This window comes from Moschus berezovskii, chromosome 9 (genome assembly GCF_049115385.1).
Source record: "Moschus berezovskii isolate FMDL1 chromosome 9, NW_MosBer_1.0, whole genome shotgun sequence".
Lineage (NCBI taxonomy): Eukaryota > Metazoa > Chordata > Mammalia > Artiodactyla > Moschidae > Moschus > Moschus berezovskii.
The window spans coordinates 27,216,846-27,235,805 of NC_142468.1; the positions used below are offsets into that span (position 1 = coordinate 27,216,846).

An 18,960-nucleotide genomic window follows, 5' to 3' on the forward strand; every position below is an offset into this window, starting at 1 on the left:
AGAGAAGCTCTGTGCTGAGGAACCCGTGGGAAACAGGTGAGAGGAGCAAGAACTTGCAAGAGGCCCATCCTTTCCATTGGGAAATAGCAGCTCCTCAGTAAGTACGACTCTACATTAGTAAGAGTGGAAAGAACATTTTTCAACTCAGTTTCTTAAAGCAGACTCACAGACAGAGTAGTGAGGAAAGGGTAGTGCAGACAGGCCACATCGGGGTAGGGGGAGTAAGAGGTACAAACCATTAGGTAAAAACAGGCTACAAGGATACACTGTAAACACGGGAATACAGCCAATATTTTATAATAACTATAAATGGAGCATAACTTTTAAACACTGTGGCTCACTGTACCATACACCTGTGACATATAATATTGTACAGCAACTACACTTTAATAAAACAAAAACATAGGTTTAAAAAAAAAAAACAACTATTGTTAACCATAACATGGTAAGTTTCCCAGTCTTTAAAAGTGGAGTCAAGGAACTTCCATGGTGGTTCAGTAGCTAAGACTCCATGCTCTCGCTGCAGGGGGCCCGGGGCTCTATCCCTGGGGTCAGGGAACTAGATCCCACATGCTGCAACTAAGAGTTCACATGCTGCAACTAAAGAGCCTGTGTGCCCATCTCAGACCCAGTGCAGCCAAATAAATAAGTATTAAAAAAGTGGAGTCAAATATCAGCTTTGGGGGGCCCAGAAGCCCCCTGTGGGAGGGGTGGTCCCCTTACCGGCGCGTGGGAGGTGAGCCTCCGGTGGAACCGGGAAACCCTGCCAAACACTTCCTGGCAGTAGCGGTGCAGTTCCTCCAGCTCGTCCTCAATCAGCACGGCGTCCAGGGGCTCACTCTTCTGAATGAGTTGCTCCCCAAAAACGATAAGCTGATCAATCTTGTTGGTATTTAATGTAATTTCCTGCTGGAAACCCTATTTAGAGGATGAAGAAGAAAGGATTTCAAACTCTAGCTCCATCAATTTTGAACTAAGTGACTATAATAAGAATTTAAAATGATCACACACATTTTTTTCTTCCCCCTTTTGGGCACTAACTTTTCTAATTAAAATAATTCTAAAGGTCTGGCACAAATGGACATTTACTGCTTTTGGGTGTGAGAAGTATCTGTTCCTGGTCCTACTGTTCTTTTGTATTAACTTATTTATTTATATTTTTATTGGCGTATAGTTGCTTTACAATATTGTGTTAGTTTCCACTGCACAGCAAAGTGAACACATATACCCTCTTTTTTGGGTTTCCTTCCCATTTGGGTCACCACAGGACACTGAGTCGAGTTCCCTGTGCTAGACAGTAGGATCTCATCAGTTATCTACTTTATACATAGTATCAACAGTGTATGTATGTCAATCCCAATCTCCCAGTCCATCCCATGCTCTTGAGGGAGAGTTTCGTCCTGCTACAGCCCACAGGTGTACTCAGACGGAAAAACAGCATCTTACGAATGAAGTTTTGGAACCTCAGGAGTGTTCTCTTCTTGGACGATTATAAATGACAAAGAGAATGAAGGGCCTTGTTCCAATGACCCCTGGACTGTAAGGAACAGTATCCTTGCTCGTGATAACCTGGCAGGACACAGGTGGATGCGGTCTGGCTGCCCTGACAACTCTGGAATCTGCTCTCAGGGTGTCGGGTGGAGTTTGTACTTGGCCAGCTCTCCTCTGCCAGGGTGCAGTCTGTGGGGAGGAGCCAGGAAAGCAGGCCTTACGTTCAGCTGGCGCATCTTGTCGTCAGCATCGCTCTCGGAGAAGTGCTCCACGTTGGTCAGCTGCAGGTCCATTTCCGTAAGCCACACCAGGATGCTCTCTCTGGTCCCCTCGAATTCCTCCCTTTGGTTGGTGAAATGCTGTGAAAGGTGGAGAGTCACATTTGTGTTGATGGCAGAACAGGAGTTAAGGCAGATAACAAGGTCATTTTCAGCACAGGGGAAGGGGAGTCTGGGGTACCCCCAGAGGCCAACTCAGCATGCGGGGGGACCACTGTGGGGTCAGGAGCCTGGGGTCTGGTCCTGGCTATGATACCAACAAGTCCTCTAACTTCTCTGAGTCTCAGTGTCTGCTGGTAAATGAGATGTGGGAATGTTCACCATGATCTCTAAGGTTCTTTCAGCATTGGAAATTCTATAATTCTCTAGTTTACGTCAGTGATTTTCCTAGTCTGTCCTTTGAAGAACCCCCTTAGAGTCCAGGCCAGGCATTTGCCTGTTTCTACCTGTTAGCTTTCTATGGGAACTTTTGCTTGCCAAGGATTTAGTAGTTTCAAGATGGAAAAGTACCCATCTTGGGGTTGAACCTGGACTAGTGCCCCATCTGCCTTCACTGATATAATCCTGAGTATATTTCCTCAAAGAAAGAAAACCCAGATTTATCAACTCCAATTTAGGAGGCCTCTTGGGTTACCACCTCATAGACAGGCAGCTGATTCTCAGACAAACACTGTGCCAAGTGAAGGTTTTGGCTAGTCACAGTCAAATTAGCAGAAGATAAAAAAATTAACACAAGGGGGTATCTGAAAAGCTAGCCAATTTCTTCTCCCTGAGGTTTAAAGAAAAAAAAAAAAAAACCACACCCAGATTTGCCTTTTCTTAGAATGGCTTTAAGGGCACTCTGCCTTGTGAAAAGAATCAAGGATTCAAATTACTTCCTGCAGCCACCACCCACACTGGTCCTGTCAGTTTACACCTGGAGTCACAAAGGGCTGACATATGATGTCTTATGAGTTACAGAACTCTAAGGTGACTGTTTATACCCCAGAACCAAACCCAACATTTGAGGTTTGTCAGTTGCTCTAAAATTGGGAGAACAATCACTGTCCCCAACCCCCAGTACAGAGGGGGCTCTGTCCATCCCCTCACAGTGCAAGAGCCAACAGGACACATGGGCAGATGGGCAAAGTGGGCCCTTTCTAGACTAAGAGGTACCTTCACCAGAGCCAGTGACGACGGTGCCCCAGACCCTGGGCAGTGTGGGTGTCACCCTTGGGGTGACAGAAGCTGAAAAAAGCAATGTATTTGGTAACACAAATCCCATAAACAGGTTCAAGCCTATTCTGAGGCAAATAACTTTTTTTAAAAAAAAAAAAAAATGCTTTTTGGCAGCTTTCATGGCAGCTTTGGACTTAGACAAAGGGGAAGGCTCTGCGGGAAGAACGTTAAGACAGCTTAAGCCTCAAGAGACACCTTCTACCCACTGCTTTTGTTACAAGCCTGATTGATAGCAAGTATCAGCTTCCCACACCCCCCAGCATCTACAAATGAGCTGGTGACGTAGAGGGGTTACTCTGAGTCTCCGCAGGATGGCCGTGACCCGCTTCTGGAGGTTGTCCCAGCGCTGGTTGCCCTCGTGCACCATCTGTTTCAGTCTGCTGGCCGTGTCGGTGCGGTTCTCGCGGGCCAGCCGCCGGTACTGCTTGTTGATGAGCTCCAGCTGCGTCAGCCTCTCGTGGATCTGCCGCTGGAAGGCCTGCAGCATTGGGGGGGCCCATCAGTGCCACAGCTCCAGGGCGCCAGGACACCCCTTCCAGGCCCCAGGCCACCTGCCTCAAGTGTCCATCCCCAGATGAAAGGCATGAGTCGCCAGCTTCACTCATTCTTTTGATGCTACCAGAGAACAGCCTTTCAAGGTCGTGGCCGGGCAGTCGTCATAAATCAGTAATGCCCCGCAAAGCCGCTGGAGCAGCCAATGCCAACTGGGGACTGGGGGCCCTGACTAGGGGTGGGGAAGCCTGCCACTCATGGGAAGACCCTGCAGCCAGCCCCGAGCCCTCTGAGTGCCAGTCCTCAGGACCGCTGGCTGGGGGGCGGCGGGGGTGGGGTGGTTTGGAGCTTTACCTCAAACCTCTTCAGCTCCTCTTTGGCAGCTGTGTACAACACCTCGGAGGAATTCGGACAGGCCGCTGTCCTCTCGGCGGCCTTGAGCCAGTCCTCAAAGCGGGAGTAATCGTCGAGGAACTTCTGCCATAGCCTCCACGTCTCCTCAATTCTAACGGCAGGAAAGAACTCAATGCAAGCTGCCCATTCCAATGAGACCTTTTGGACAGCTTCTTCTTCCTTGACCGGTCCCACTTCCAGCCCTGGCCCCATGCATTGGCACTAAATGTCTGGGGGTGGGGGGGGGCGTGGGGGTGATCCTGCTATCCCTTCCAGGAAATAACCAGAGACATCACTTCGTGGTCAGGACACCCTCCTTCAGGGAATACCAGGTCTCTCCGAACTCCAGCTTCACAGAGGTCGCCCAACAGGAGATAGGCGTCTTCTACCACACTGAGCTGGGACACTTCAGTACAGTGTAACCCGCAGTCACACCCAAGACACAGCAGAGCCAGGGTGAGACATGACCCTGATCATGCTTTCCCTGAGTGATTTCTTTAATAAGGACTGGCCACACCTACTGAGCCTTCCCCGCCGGCACTCAGCACGTCCCTCAGTAAAGCTGACAGAACACGGTCACTGTTACACGGGTCGGATGGGAACATGGAGTCGGCGGACCACACTTAAGTGAGCCGGGGGCGGCTCGGCCCTTACTTCATCCGCCGCTCCATGGACATGGCGCAGATGTTCCTCCAGCGCCTGTCCAGGCTCCTGGTGGTCTGCTGGATGGAGTCGCACTCCGTCTCGTTGGCGCAGGCATCCGAGTCGTGCAGGAGGACGTCACAGATGTTAAACACAGACTCCACCCCTGCGCTGTGCTGCTCAATGTCTCGCTGCAGGTCCTGCAACAGCAGGAGAGGAAGAGGCACTGGGGGGTGGAGGTGGCGGTGGGAGGGCTGGCATCGAAGGGCCCCCTCCTCCCAGCCTAGGGGACACAGTCCTGCGTGCATTTCGACCTGGGACTCCGCCATACAGGCGGAGTCACCTTTGTGCAACCCCCTGCGCTGCAGCACCTGACAGGACGCCTAACTGTGGGCAACCGTGGGATGAAGGTGTTGAATGACTAGGTGGAGGAGGCACAGGAATGGGGGTTCCCTCCCCTGACAGCCCACCACCCCAGACTTTGGGGTGGCATTCGATCTACTCCACACCATCCAATCTCAAGGGCCTTCAGTTTAAGATTTGGCTTTTGGGAGGTCTTCCTTGGAAAACTGTCTTGAATGGGACCTAAGACTTCAGCAACACAAACTCTTAACCTTTTACGGGTCACAGGATTCTTAAATCTACCAGGAGTTCTGTGCCATCTTCATACAGTCCACTCCCCAAATTGTGCGCACCATGGCATGGTGTCCACAGCCTCCCCATGAGTGCATCCTAGGGCTCCATGGGCCCAAGGGAAGAATCTGGGGTAGAGACTTTGCCCTCCAACTCATGGGGGAGGGGGCGGGGTCTCTAGAGTCTTGTCCCATGATGGGGAGAGCACTGCTGATTCAGGAAAATGAAGGCTCACCAAGAGAAAGCGCATGGTCCCTGGAAAACTTGTTTAAGAATAAACATGGCATTTTCAGTTATCACCCAGGGAGTATTTCTTCTGCACACAAGGGCAGGGCTGGGTGAGGGCAAGGTGAGCAGCCTGTTTGTCTTGTTATTCTAGATGAGTTAGTCCTCTCCTGATATCCAAACTCTGTGATAACTGACATGAGGCCACGCCACTCATCTTACTACCCAAACTACACTGCGAAATAGACAAAGTTAAATAAACTGCTGGATTCAACAAAGTTCATTTTAAGAGGGATTATTTTATAAACAATGTCTACCATTGTCTACAGAAGGGTAGCCTGAAGTTTATTCCAGGTCATTTCAATATTTAAAAATCTTGGAGATTATGACTGGATTACTAGATAGGACTAATGTTTTCCCACTCTTCTTCTGATAAATGCACATTTGTCTCATGCTGTGTCCAGGTGGAAACAAAAGAACAAAATGCTAACACTCAAATCAAGTTTTAAATCAAGCAGTTCTCAACACAGATCCTAACTTATGAACAATGAGTACCTCAAAGTTACATTCAGCAGAAAATGTGGTTTTCTGTGTTCGTCACCATATGTCCTATGAAAAGAGACGTGCAGGTGACTTTCTTTAAATGCTGTAGTCTAGGACAAATGTCTGAGATGCTGTAATGGGGGCAGTCATCTTGGGGTCAGTGGAAGACTAGCTTTACTAGGTTTAATACAATTTCAGATTTAAGAATTCTCGCCAGTTCACAGAACTGCCACAGGCTTTCTTAAAACTTTTCAGCTATTGATAAGTCCCTTTTAACTGTTTTGCCAAATAAGGAATCTTAATGCTGGTGCTAAATGAGTAATACTGACAATTACCTTTCAAAAATGGTACCTGCCCCTGACCTTGCTTGGTAGGATTTGACTGAACAGCACTGAGAAAGTCTAGTCTATGGATAAACATAAATGCCATGTATTTTAATAGCCTCTTTGCAGTTACTCTACATTTTCTACTCAGCTTATACTGAATGAAACAGCTAAAGAAAACTGATTAATATAAAGGGTGAATGATGGCAAGAAACGGGCTCTCCAATGCTTTATAAAAGACCATGAACATCTTGGCAAAAAAGGAGCCCCAAGTTTTTCAGTGTCAGACTTTATTTTTTTGGGCTCCAAAATCACTTCGGATGCTGATTGCAGCCATGAAATTAAAAGACGCTTGCTCCCTGGAAGGAAAGTTATGACCAGCCTAGATAGCATATTAAAAAGCAGAGACATTACTTTGCCAATCAAGGTCTGTCTAGTCAAGGCTATGGTTTTTTCAGTGGTCATGTATGGATGTGAGAGTTGGACTGTGAAGAAAGCTGATCGCCGAAGAATTGATGCTTTTGAACTGTGGTGCTGGAGAAGACTCTTGAGTCCCTTGGACTGCAAGGAAATCCAACCAGTCCATTCTAAGAGAGATCAGTCCTGGGTGTTCATTGGAAGGACTGATGCTGAAGCTGAAACTCCAATACTTTGGCCACCTCAAGCGACGAGTTGACTCACTGGAAAAGAGTCTGATGCTGGGAGGGATTGGGAGTAGGAGGAGATGGGGACGGCAGAGAATGAGATGGTTGGATGGCATCACCGACTCGATGGACATGGGTTTGAGTGAACTCCGGGAGTTGGTGATGGACAGGGAGGCCTGGCGTGCTGTGGTTCATGGGGTTGCAAAGAGTCGGACACGACTAAGCGACTGAACTGATGTTTTTCAAAATTTCCAAAACTTCTAAAACACCACAAAATGGCCAACTGTAGTGTGAACTAGTCATCTTGTAAAATATAAATAGTGGACTCTTTTAAAACACAAACCAGTGAAGTCCTAGACAAGTGACATTTTGCAAACTGAGATAATCCCACCACTAGCACTGGTGGTGAGGCCCCTGGTTTCAAAGTGTTCAAACGCAGAGATGAATCTAACTTTAGAAACATCCTAAAACCACATGGAAGACTTTTGCCAGCAATTCTGGAAACACGGGTGCCTGTTTGCTTTGTTTTTCTGTTCCTGAACAGGTGGCACAGAGCGCGAGAGCTGGAAAAGGGCTAAGGGAGATGGGGGAGGCAGGACGCTAGGGCTGAGAATACAGCCGGGGAAAATGAGAACACACAAGGAACCAGAAAAAGATGAAAGAGCAGAAAAAAGGAAAACCAGGGCGAGAGGGCAAAAATCACATGGTGTGTTACGGGACCCCAGGTAGTGGTTCCAGGGTGTCTCCTGGGAGGCGCTGGGGGTGTCAAGCAAGTCCAGCAGGGTGGCCTTCGGGAGTGGTCTGGGGGTTTGGCAGAAAGCTGACATGACCCACTGGGGAGGGGACTACTGGTAATTACAGGGTGCGGGATAATTAACCCCCCAGGCCACCATCAGGCACCTCTACAGAGAACCAAGAAACCAAAGAAAACTGGAGAGAAACGCTGAAGACTCAGTGAAAGTGGTTCACGGTTTAAAAATGTCACAGAGGTGGCCATTGCTTCCTTTACATTTTGAAGATGATACATATTCTACAGGAATAACAACACAACCCTTACTACCTAAAGTGTTTGTCATAAAGAAGAGAAGCAAAAAGACTTTTGTAAGATCTGACCCTTTCTGCACCAGGCTCCCAAGGATATTACAATGAGGGTCCAGGGACCTCACGGCTCTTAATCACTTTGGGGGCCTGAAGGCTTCTGCAGAAGGTAGGACTAGGTGATCTCAAGCTTGAGTTTTATTTCTGGAAGTAATCAGGTAATTTATTATATTTAAATTAGTGGCAGCGACACAGGTAAAGTTTTTTTCTAATGGCCTATACTTTTTTGTGTGTGACACTTTTTTTGTGTGTTTGGTGCAGCATTTAAGGTCTAGGTTAAGTTATATATATTTTTTTATTCTAAATAAGAATATTAAAGGTTTCTTCAGGACATCTGTGGTAGGCAGAATATTGGCATTTTAAGAACCAGGACCTTATCCCCAGAACTGTAGCTATGCTAGGTTACACGGCAGAGGAGAATTAAGCGCACCAATCAACCTTAAAACAGGGAGATTATCCTGGATTCTCTGGGTGGGTCTAATGGAATCTCAAGGGTCCTTAAAAGTAGTAGAGACAATTGGAGGGAGAAAGGCACAGAGATGCGCAAAGTTGCTGGCTTTGAAGATGGAGGAAGGAGGCATGGCCCAAGAAATGTGGGCAATGTCTAGGAACTCAAGGCAAACAAATGGGTCCTCCCCTAGAACTTCCCCTGGTGGCTCAGATAGTAAAGAACCTGCCTGCAATGCATGAAACCTGGGTTCGATCCCTAGAGAGTTCCACGGACAGAGGAGCCTGTCTGCAGTCCATGGGGTCACAAAGAGTTGGACACGACTGAGTTAATGAACACTAACACAAGAACCTCCAGAAAGGAATGCAGCCCTGGTAACACCTTGACCTCAGCCCTGTGCCAGATTTCTGACCTCCTGAACTATAAGATGATGAATGTGCATTAACCTTCTAAATTGGTAGTAATTTGTGACAGTGTAATAGAAAATTAATACAATATCTGACTTCTTTACAGCAAGGTGGTCCTGGACACTAACTCCATAATTTGTTTTATAACCAAGGGATAAGAATTCCATGATGGGGATTCTAAGTTCTATGAAGAGGAAAACTTCAAATCAGCCAGATTAAAATTACATAGCATTTCAGTATACAGGAATAAACACGGCCAAGAGAATGGCAGCTGCTCCAAATTATACACTTTTGGGAATAAATTCCCTGCAATTTAATGATGTTTGTCACACGTCAGATTTATATAATGTTAACACATTTATATAATCGGCACCTACCAAATTTAGCCAATCATTCTTCAAGGGGAAAAATAATGTCAGCTTTGGTTCTATTTACCTGAAAAAGCTCACCAGTCAGGGTAAATAGTCATATGTAAGGCCTATCTATGAAGAGACTATTCAAAGAAATCCAACCTAATGGGTCAGTCTTGTAATTAAAGCTGATAATATTTAGTAGCTGTGACTATACTGAAAAGGCATGAAAATCTCTGCAGTGTCCATTAACATGGTGGTTATATCATTCATTTCTCCACAAAAGAAAGATGGAATATAGATGACCTCAATGGAAAAGATATACTTAAATTTCTGAGACTAAGTGGAAAAACCAGTATTTTTACTTTGGAGCATTGCTAAATCATACTAGTTTAACAATCAGAGAATAGGCATTATTCAAACAGTAAAATGTAATAGGATTAAATAAAGATCTAAGTTGAGAGTATTATCAAATACTTAGCTCTATTTCAGGGGAGCATGAAATGTTGACCTGAACTCAAGAGAATTTATCATCAAGGGGTGGCCTTCGGGCCTTGATGATAATCTGATGAAAAAGGTTCAGCCCCCAAGCAGCTGTGATATGTGGGTGAATCGCCCCTGCCTGGTGAGTTAGAAACACACACCAAGGCTTTGGAGGAAACAGGAAGAAAACATACAAGCCTGTGAACTTGATGGCGACCATACTGCTTTATATGGTTAAAACCGAACCTGTTCACAGGGCTAAGAAAAACAAGAGAAGAAAAGCTACTAAAATAACATAAACTTAGCTATTTAAAAAACACAGAAAGGCCTGGGTACTGCATATGAGAATGAGTTTCTGAACATGAGCCCATGGAGGGCAGGAGAGTGAATCTAACAAGTCAGTGAGACCAAAGAGTACCCATCAGGTAAGGGGGCAGGACTCAATGGTGTTCAAACTGTGGGATTTCCAGGGTTGGCTAAGAGGGGACAGAACTGATGCAGAAATGTACAGAACATCCACGGCAGAGGCTTCCTCAGCTACTGGTCCTCTGTATTCCCCACCCCTCAAGCCCCCCACTCTTTTGAAGCTCTATAAGACCCATCAAGTATTGTCCCATGAAGACCTTCTTTGGTTGGAAAATTATTTTTCTTTCAATTCATTGCCAAAATTATGTTACCAAAAACAAAGATCAACATTAAGGAAAATACAAAATTTAAAAAAAAACCCTTATTTATCACTACAATTAAGGTGTGCATCTTGAACATTATTCAAAATATTTCACAAGGAGCCACATGAATGGTGGGGTGTGCGTGTAAAAGACAGACGCCTCACACCCCCAAGGACACAGACAGGTGGTCAGCTTTCTCTGGAAGAAACACACCAATACTATGAGATGTGAAGCCGCTAAAACACACAGCCAGTGTGAGACAGGTCTGAGAGAGTGGGCCCTGACAAAAACCCATTCCACACTTCCCCACCTGCTGCTCAGCAAGCCTCTTCTGGATCTCTTGATCGTCACAGACGTCATAAACCACGGGCTTAGAGAGCTCAGACTCGATCCGAGCCAACCAAGTGCGAAGGTTGCTCATGTTTTTGTCTAACTGCTGAATAAAAGCGAAGGTCTCTTTCAACTTCTTCACCCTAAATATATTTGCAGGGGGAAAGAAAAAAGAGATGGAAAACAACGCACAATGTTTAGCGGTGAGAAAAATGCACCCACAAGCGTGTTGGAGAGTAAAAAGGAATCATCATTGGTTACTGATTTTATAGCAGGGACAATGCTCATGTCACCAGATACAAGTTTTCACAGAATATGGGACAATTTACAAAACTGCTGTTGTGGTTGATTTTTAAATGGACTAAGAGTTAATCTACCCAGGCACACGTAAAATCCTATCTTTCCCAAGGTGGGATCCCCTGAGACCTAGTACATCTTTCCGGGGCTCCAGAGGAGTCAGGAGATGCCATTTCTTTCTTTCCATCTTAACATCACCACACGTGACTTCTGTCCAGTTTCTGTCTTGGGTATCAACGAGGTCACAGCAGTCAGGGACCTTCCATGACGGGTAAAGATGTCACACACCTGGCTTACTGGGGGTCTCTGGCCCTAGATGCCTCTCATGAGACCCTCTCCTTGAGTCAGCACAGAGCATGTGCCAAACCCACCACATCTAGCCTGAGGTGCTGGCGTAGCTGCACACAAGGAACCAGCCCATCATGGGGCAGCTGTCTGAGCCAAGAAGGGAGGGGTGGACACGTCGTCAGCAAGCACGTTCCAGCTCCATTTAACCCAATCAATCCACCTGGCTCAGCATGGAGTAGACTTGAACTAACACGTTTGGCGTCAGCATACACAGAGAGCTTACGGGCATGTCAAAGTGCTGTCAAGGGGGAGTGATGCAGGGGCTGAGGGAAAATGATCTCCATATAGATCCCCACAGACAATGTGAAAATCCTCAAGCAGAGCAAGTGAAGGCTTGCTCTGGTAATCCGTGGGCTTTTTTAATCCCAGAGACTTGCGGTAATGGCAACAATGGAAAGTTCCCCCTTACTGATACTCACGTTATGAGGTGCTATCAGAACTGCATCCCACGGTGCTGGAAAGAGAAACTGGGGCACTGACTAACTCACAGGAAGTGCCCCTCCCGCCCCAGCCACCAGCATCTCTTCCTTGACTGCCTGTGAACAGCTTCCTGCTGCCCCCTCACCCTCCTACCAGCTTCTGATTCTGTAGCTGAAGTATACAGCGTCCGATCCTCATTCAAACCCTTCCACAGTCCTCGCCGACCCCGACACATCAGTTTAAAACCTTGACCCTTTCAATTCCTCAGGTGGTCCGTGGCCTGTCTGCCTCCAGCCCTGCCCTCCACAAACCAGCTCCCTTTTCCTTCTCCCATAGCTTCTACCGCTGTTCTCTCTGAGATGAGCTGGGGGCTTCTCGCCCGCATGCTCCCACAGCCCTGGGGCTCTCCGGCATTAAATGTGTTTGCATCCTCCATTCACTGTGCCCATCTGGACAGAGTCCACAGCAGCCAGGTGGCATGCGGCCCCCTCTGCGTGCACTGCAGTCCCTCAGAACCCCTAGTGGCCAGGAGGTGTTTACAAACATTTCCTGAATGAATAAATATGTATGAGCACCTCTAGTCCATGTGACTATCTAGTAAAACCATAGAGTTACGTGTTACCAGAGAGTTTTATTATTATGTTTTTTTTCGCACACTATTGACAAAATCAACCTTGTGTGTGTGTGTTAGTCGCTTGGTCATGTCTGACTCTTTGTGACTCCATGGACTGTAGCCCGCCAGGCTCCTCTGTCCATGGGATTCTCCAGGCAAGAATATTGGAGTGGGTAGCCATTCCCCTCTCCCGGGCATCTTCCTGATTCGGGGATTGAATCCTGGTCTCCCACATTGCGGGTAGATTCTTTACCATTTGGGCCACCAGGGAAGCCCAATCAACCTTGGGGAATGCTTTCTAGCTCCAGCTCTATTTCCAGTTAGTTTCACAATTTAGGGAAAATCCTTCTACCTCAGCCCCTCACCTCCAGCAGGACTCTCAGGTCCCCTCAGCTTCAGGAAGGTGGTAGCGTCTGGGCAACATGCGGCCCAGAGCCTTGGGGTTAGCAGGCCCCGGTCTGAGCCCGACTGTACCATCTATAAGCTGCATACCCAGCAAGGAGTCTAACCTTCCTGGTTCCCAGTTTCCTTGTCAACCAGCAAATTAGTGACCTTGTAGGGGTTTCTGAGAAGAACGAGGGGATACATGTAAAGCCTTTGGCATAAAGCAAGCACTCACTATGCTCACTCACTAAGTTCTTATGACTGATGACTGGGATCACACACTGCTACGATAAGGCCTCATTTATATGGCAGTGGCCCTCACACGGTCCTTTTATAAATATTTTTTTCTCGTAGTGCCATGAGGAAGGCAAGCTTGGAAGGAGGCCAAGGAGCCTGGTGATGAAGAGCACACACTTTGTGTTAAGGGTCTGAGTATGAGTCCTGGCTCTGTTTAATCTCATGTGTAACACTGTGTGAACAGTGGTGGTGCCTTCCTCCACTGGGTGGCCGAGAGGACAGAACGAGCTATAAATGCATGAAAGGCATTTGGCACAGTGCCTGACAGAGATAAATGCCCAGAAATTGTGGTTGTGATGATCTGAAGAAGGTAGATTTTCCAAATTACATTCTTACTGCAAATACCACAAGAAGTTTCCTTCAAAGCCGTAAGATGATTTATTAAAAAGGAAGCAACAGAATCCGGGGTCAGGCCTGGATGCAGCTGTAATCTAGATCCTTCCTTTATTCCCCTGGCTTTAGAGTTACACCCTCCTCACCCCAATGTCTTGTCACCCTAACTGCCTGGGGAACAGAAAGAACATACAATGCCAGAGCAGTTGGGAACCCCAGGCCCCATGGGACAAAGTCTTGCATGTAGTTTGCAAAGGGCTACCTTCCTGGGAGGCTACAGCTAGAGAAGCCCGGCCCTGAGAGCTTCCTGTAGGTGGGGAGAGTGCTCAGGCCAGCACCTCCTGCTTCCCCATCCTTCCCCTTCTCTTCTCCCAGAATGGCAGCCCCCACTGCTTCACCCAGCACCTGACCCTACTCCATCATAAAGATCTCAGTTTCCTTATTTTGAAAGAAAAGGGCTAGAATGCAACTTTTTAAATGAAGAAAGCTAACAAATAATGAAATAACCTAGGAGCAAAAAGAGCAAGATGCAGTGATCCTGAATCCTGTTAAGGGTGAGGTATGCAACAAGTAGAGGGGGGAATATGGGAAGGTGGATGCATAATTAGCTTGGCATCCCCAGGACTATGGTACTCCAGGCCAGTGGTGCCCAATATGGGGCTCAGGCCCATTGGTGTCCAAACCAGTTAGGCGTGGGAATAAAATACTAGACCTTCTCTGTTATCCCATTCTTTTAAAATTCCTACATTGGGTATGCTTTATAGTTCACAAACCATATTACTAAAATGGAACATCTACAGAAACGCCAACATCTATATGTGTCAGGCTTGTTGTGCTTTATATATAGTAGTTAACTCATTTAATCCTTACAACAGTGCTGTGAAATCAGCATAGAATCATGCCCATTTGACAGATGAAGTAACTGAGGCAATGAGGTTAAATAATTTGCCATGGTAACATACTCATTCAATGGCAGAGGAAGGATGTCAGCCTGGGCAATCTGGCCAGAACTGGTGTTCTTAAGCACTTTTCTCGTGATGGCTCATATAAACCTACACGTGATAATGTGCATATATGGGGGGGGCACAGGGGGTACTGGATGGTTTTCATCACCGTCAGGGAATAAGACCGGGCTTCGGGACACAATGGGGGGCAGGAACCCACCTACTAAATGCTGCATTTTGAGTGCCCACTTTACCCCTTCATGATTTCCTTTCAATAAACTTTAACCACTGACTTTGTCTGGGGTCCTCTGAAGATCCTGAGGATTCCAAGATAAATTAGATCATGACCCCTGGGAATAAGTTGACATTATAATACAATATAGGAAGTGCTCAATAAATATCTTCTGAATGAGCAAGTGACATTCACACACCCCTTCAAACTTGTCTTTTTCATAAAAGAGATGGTCATAATACATTTTAAAGGAAAGAGGTAAAGATCAGAGCACCTTCGAGCCATCCAGCCACAGACAATTTGCTGGTATACTATAAGTCATACACGCTCCTAGGCTTTGGTTCTATATTCGACATGTGAAAAACTCCAAACCAAGCATACACATCACATGCACGCTTGGGGCAAAAAAAAAAAAAAAGAGGAAGTGAGAGGGTGGGAGGGAAAACAAAAGAAGCTACAAAACATTCAATCAGTCAGGACTTAACCTGCTTCTATGTCCCAACCTCTGACCAAATATCCCCAAATGCCCAGTGGTATAAATGAATGTCGTTCCTCAGATTATCATACTAAGACTTACTCTGAGAATCATCAGATGTACTGCTTAGTCTGTATGGTTCTATTCTGTGCAGACACTAATATAATTATCTAATCATCACCTTTCCCAGGTCAGGAAGTACACATCATTTGCCAACCCAGGCAACCGACCTCCTAGTTAGGCCTTGTTGATTTTGCTCTTGGAAAATTTTAAATCTCGAGTTAATATTGGGAACAAGGAAATCCATTCAGAGAACAGACTGTTGGCAAAGGGAAGCAAGCACAATTCTGGACTGCATCAACCACCCAGGCAGCTTGAGTAGCTCACCATCTCGGCACTGGCCCATGGATCACCCCAGATGCGCTTGACTAATACTAATCATACACATATTTCAACAAATCATGTTTCTCTGGAAAAAATAAACACAATTCCCTGAGCTGAATTCCAGTTCTGAGGACTGGAAAACCAAAATATTTAGGTACAAAGAGGAAGTTTTTAACCTATATGAACTATTGGAAGACCTGAATAAAATTAACACATTTTTATATAATATCAAACAAGATAAGAAGTTTGCCAAAGAGTATACATTTTAGAAGTTCTTTTGTGGGGCTTGTGGGTAGAAATTCAGAAAATAATCAAGGTGAATAAAGTTTTCCGTTTATCTTCATCTAGCGACGGATGGGAATTGAATACTTAACGAACCCTGTTCTCTCTCAAAAATAATAAAAATTAAGCCAGGTAAATAAACATCACTTCATGAGTCAGGTTCAAGTCTTAATGTGTGAGGGAAGCTTTAAATATCAAATTCATGTATATGGAAGAGCTTACATTGCAGCCCTATTTTCTCCATGCAAAAGGGTCTACAGTTAAATGATTAAGGTCCTGGACCAACATAAGCTGGAAAAATTCCCATGCCAATGTGGACTGCATAACTTAAAAAGGAAAACTGAGATGGTTGAATATATGAATTTGTACTAAAACAGACACTCAGACTCGTGGGCAGCTGTCAGTTGCTAAAAACATTGTATGAATTCTGCATAATTGCATCTTTGTAAACAACTAACCAGCCCTGTAGTAAGATAATCAAGTAGTCCAAGATCCTGAAGCCCTGATTTGAGGGCAGGGACATCACATTTGAGCAAATCGCCTCTTTGAAGCCGGAGGACTTCCATTTTCCCCACTGCATAATCACTTCTCTTGCCCAGCTTGTCAAAGGCTGGCTGCAGACACGGCTCGGCACGCTGACAGTGGAAAGAACCCATCCCCCGATGGCCGAGCACATACACACTCCGCAGCCACCATCTCATAGGTCATTTCTATTGTAACGAACATGGGAGACACCCAGAGACGGCAGCCGCCCCTCCCAGATGCAGAGCGGATGATCGAAATGGCACTTACTGTTGATGAGAAAAAATCATTCCTTAGGTTGAGCGAAACCTCCAAGTTCCCGGCTGTACCTCCACCTCCCGGGGACGAGGCGGCCCCTCCCCCGCACGGCGGCCTCTCCATTCACCGGTTCTGCATCTTCCCCAGGCCGCCCTCCCGCCGGCTCCCAGGGGCTCGCCTCGCCGGCCACCTCAGAACAGTGCCCAGAGGCGAGCAAGTGACCTGCGACCCCGCTAACTGCGATTTCTAAATCTTAGTTTTCTCCCTTCCAGTAAACAAACATCTCCAGCCCTTGCCTGTCTCTCACACACACAGCCTTTGTTCTGACGATACAGGACTGCAACGCCAGGGAAGAAAGTCCCCGTGTTATCTATGGGTTATTTATGAAGTGCTATAAACCCAGGGAAGAAACATTTAGATTTGGGGAGCTGGAAAGGAGGATTTCTGTTCTCATCAAATTAAATGTCTCTGTTTCAGGTTAGAAGCAACGGTGTAATCTGAAGCCCCCAGGTCCAACGGGAATGGTTTTCTCCTAAAGAAGAAATTGCCCCAGGAGATTTTCTGCCTTGCCTTTTCAGTCCTGTGCATCCTGGCTGAGGAGGAGCAGAAATTTTATTTAGTCCATTTCTTTGCTTTTTTGCAAAAAAAAAAAAAAATCTATTTTGTTTTACAAAAGGAGTTCAAGATTTGCAGAGGAAGAAATTTTTCAGTTTTCTTTGCTAGTTCCCCCTAAGGTTTACCATAATGTGAAGATTTGAAAATTCCTCCACACCCCTATTCATGGTTCTTGACGGGATCCTGAGTGGCTCTACTATTGGTTTGTGTCCAAGCCTCTTTAGGCTCAGTCTCAGCCTTATTTGGAGACTCGATGATATCAATCATTTTTCATGGATCCCTAAAGCCCAACATTTAGTCATTATTTCATCCCCACTTGAACAAAGCAAGCACATTCTAAACCAGTGAAATTAGGAGTACAGATTTGGAAATAGTTCCCTCAAATGCAGCATCTAAGTTGTGTCCACATGCCTGGCTGTGCATGGTGACCTCCACCACTCAGACACCGGACCTATCTGCTGCTGGACACCAGGTTCCTGAGGCTCACTGTCCCTGTGATGGCTGCTGTCTCCTTGGGGAAGATCCCCGACCCTCAGAAAGGCATTTCTGCCGGCCCTGAGAGCAGCAGCCGCCAGCTCCAGAGGTGGAACGATGGGGTTGATGGGAAGGAAAAAGGAGATGGGGAGGCCGACCTCACATCTGGCTCTCCCTGTGCTAAAAATCTCTAAGTCTTTCCAGTCCCACTAAATCAGGCAACCTGCTAAGACCAGAGCAAGTCAGCTTTATGACTTGCAGCATTGTTTGGTCTTCCAGAGTAACCTTGAGAATATACAGATAAATGGAGAGTAATGAAAAATGTAGCAGTTTAAAAAGGCACATGTCTCCTTGCCCATTCTTCAAGGGATGGAAAAACAATCTTAACATGAAGTTGCCATGGTAATAACTGTTGAGCTTAAATGACAACATTTTAATTGCTACTAATATAAAACAGGTGGGCTTTTCACATTGGTAGGAAATTTATGCTTCATTAAAAAGTCTTTTCATGGACTTGATCTTGCAGGAGAGCTATCTAGTCTAATTACAAAGGGACCATAACGTAGTGTGTCTGAATGCATCCCTCCTTCATAACACTGGTCTAAGGATGCCAAGTCTATTATATGATGCTACCATCAAAGAGAGATTAGAAGAAAGGTAACAACATTTATGACATTTTTTTAAGAAAAAGAAAAAAGTTACTGTATTCTTTCTTCCATAATGAACATTTACTAAACAGAGATAAAAAGAAAATTAAAACCACCAATGATGCCAACACCCAATGGATACCAATGGAAATACTCTGGGGTATGTCTTTCAGCTCAGCTGTCTCCTCTCTTTTAGGCATGCAAAGCTTTCACCAGATTATCCTCACAGGCTGCTAGAAAAGTCTTTAAAACTTTAAAGACTAACCCCATGTCTCCAAAAAGGCTCCACCAAGATGAACAACTAGACAATGACTCACTGAGGACACAGGGCCCCTGCTTCAGGAGGCACAGAGAAGGCTCTGATTAATGAAAGGGGGGTGGAGGTTCTGGGAAACAAAAGGAGGTAGATTTTTAAGGAGTTTAGCTACTGGGATTCTGAAATCAAGGGTATACATAGGTGAGATTATGTGTTGAGCTGAAGCTTTCTTTGGCATCAGTCCTGTTGATAGCTGAGAACCTTCTTTTCAGAGTTTTAGTCTGTGCTGCTGAAGCAAGGTAATTCTGCATCCCTTGGTCCACCACCCAACATCCTATGCCTTAACTGTTTCTGAAAAACAACTTCTGTAACTTAGCCATCTCTCCTGCATTCAGGTTTCACTAGGTCAATTTTCAATGACATTATCGAAGAAAACATAGACAAGAGGAATAGTCAATGTCTACAATTAAAAAAATTAACTCATTTAATCTGTCACTGAGCATAGTAGGATAT

At 45.9% G+C, this 18,960-nt stretch overlaps 1 protein-coding gene across 11 annotated transcripts in view; it reads right to left on the reverse strand.

Annotated features, from left to right (window-relative positions):
- The window catches only part of SYNE2 (spectrin repeat containing nuclear envelope protein 2), a 330,412-nt gene that overhangs the window by 12,902 nt on the left and 298,550 nt on the right, over nt 1–18,960 (reverse strand). For 10 of the 11 annotated variants that reach the window (XM_055435962.2, XM_055435961.2, XM_055435957.2 and 7 more), the window contains 6 exons: nt 10,647–10,809; nt 4,527–4,714; nt 3,834–3,984; nt 3,283–3,465; nt 1,713–1,850; nt 724–918 (listed from right to left, as the gene is read on the reverse strand). In XM_055435962.2, the coding sequence (XP_055291937.2) occupies nt 724–918; nt 1,713–1,850; nt 3,283–3,465; nt 3,834–3,984; nt 4,527–4,714; nt 10,647–10,809 (1,018 nt within the window). Of the gene's footprint in view, nt 1–723; nt 919–1,712; nt 1,851–3,282; nt 3,466–3,833; nt 3,985–4,526; nt 4,715–10,646; nt 10,810–11,730; nt 11,882–18,960 lie in introns of those variants that run through there. The other variant, XM_088839549.1, reaches the window with a different exon arrangement.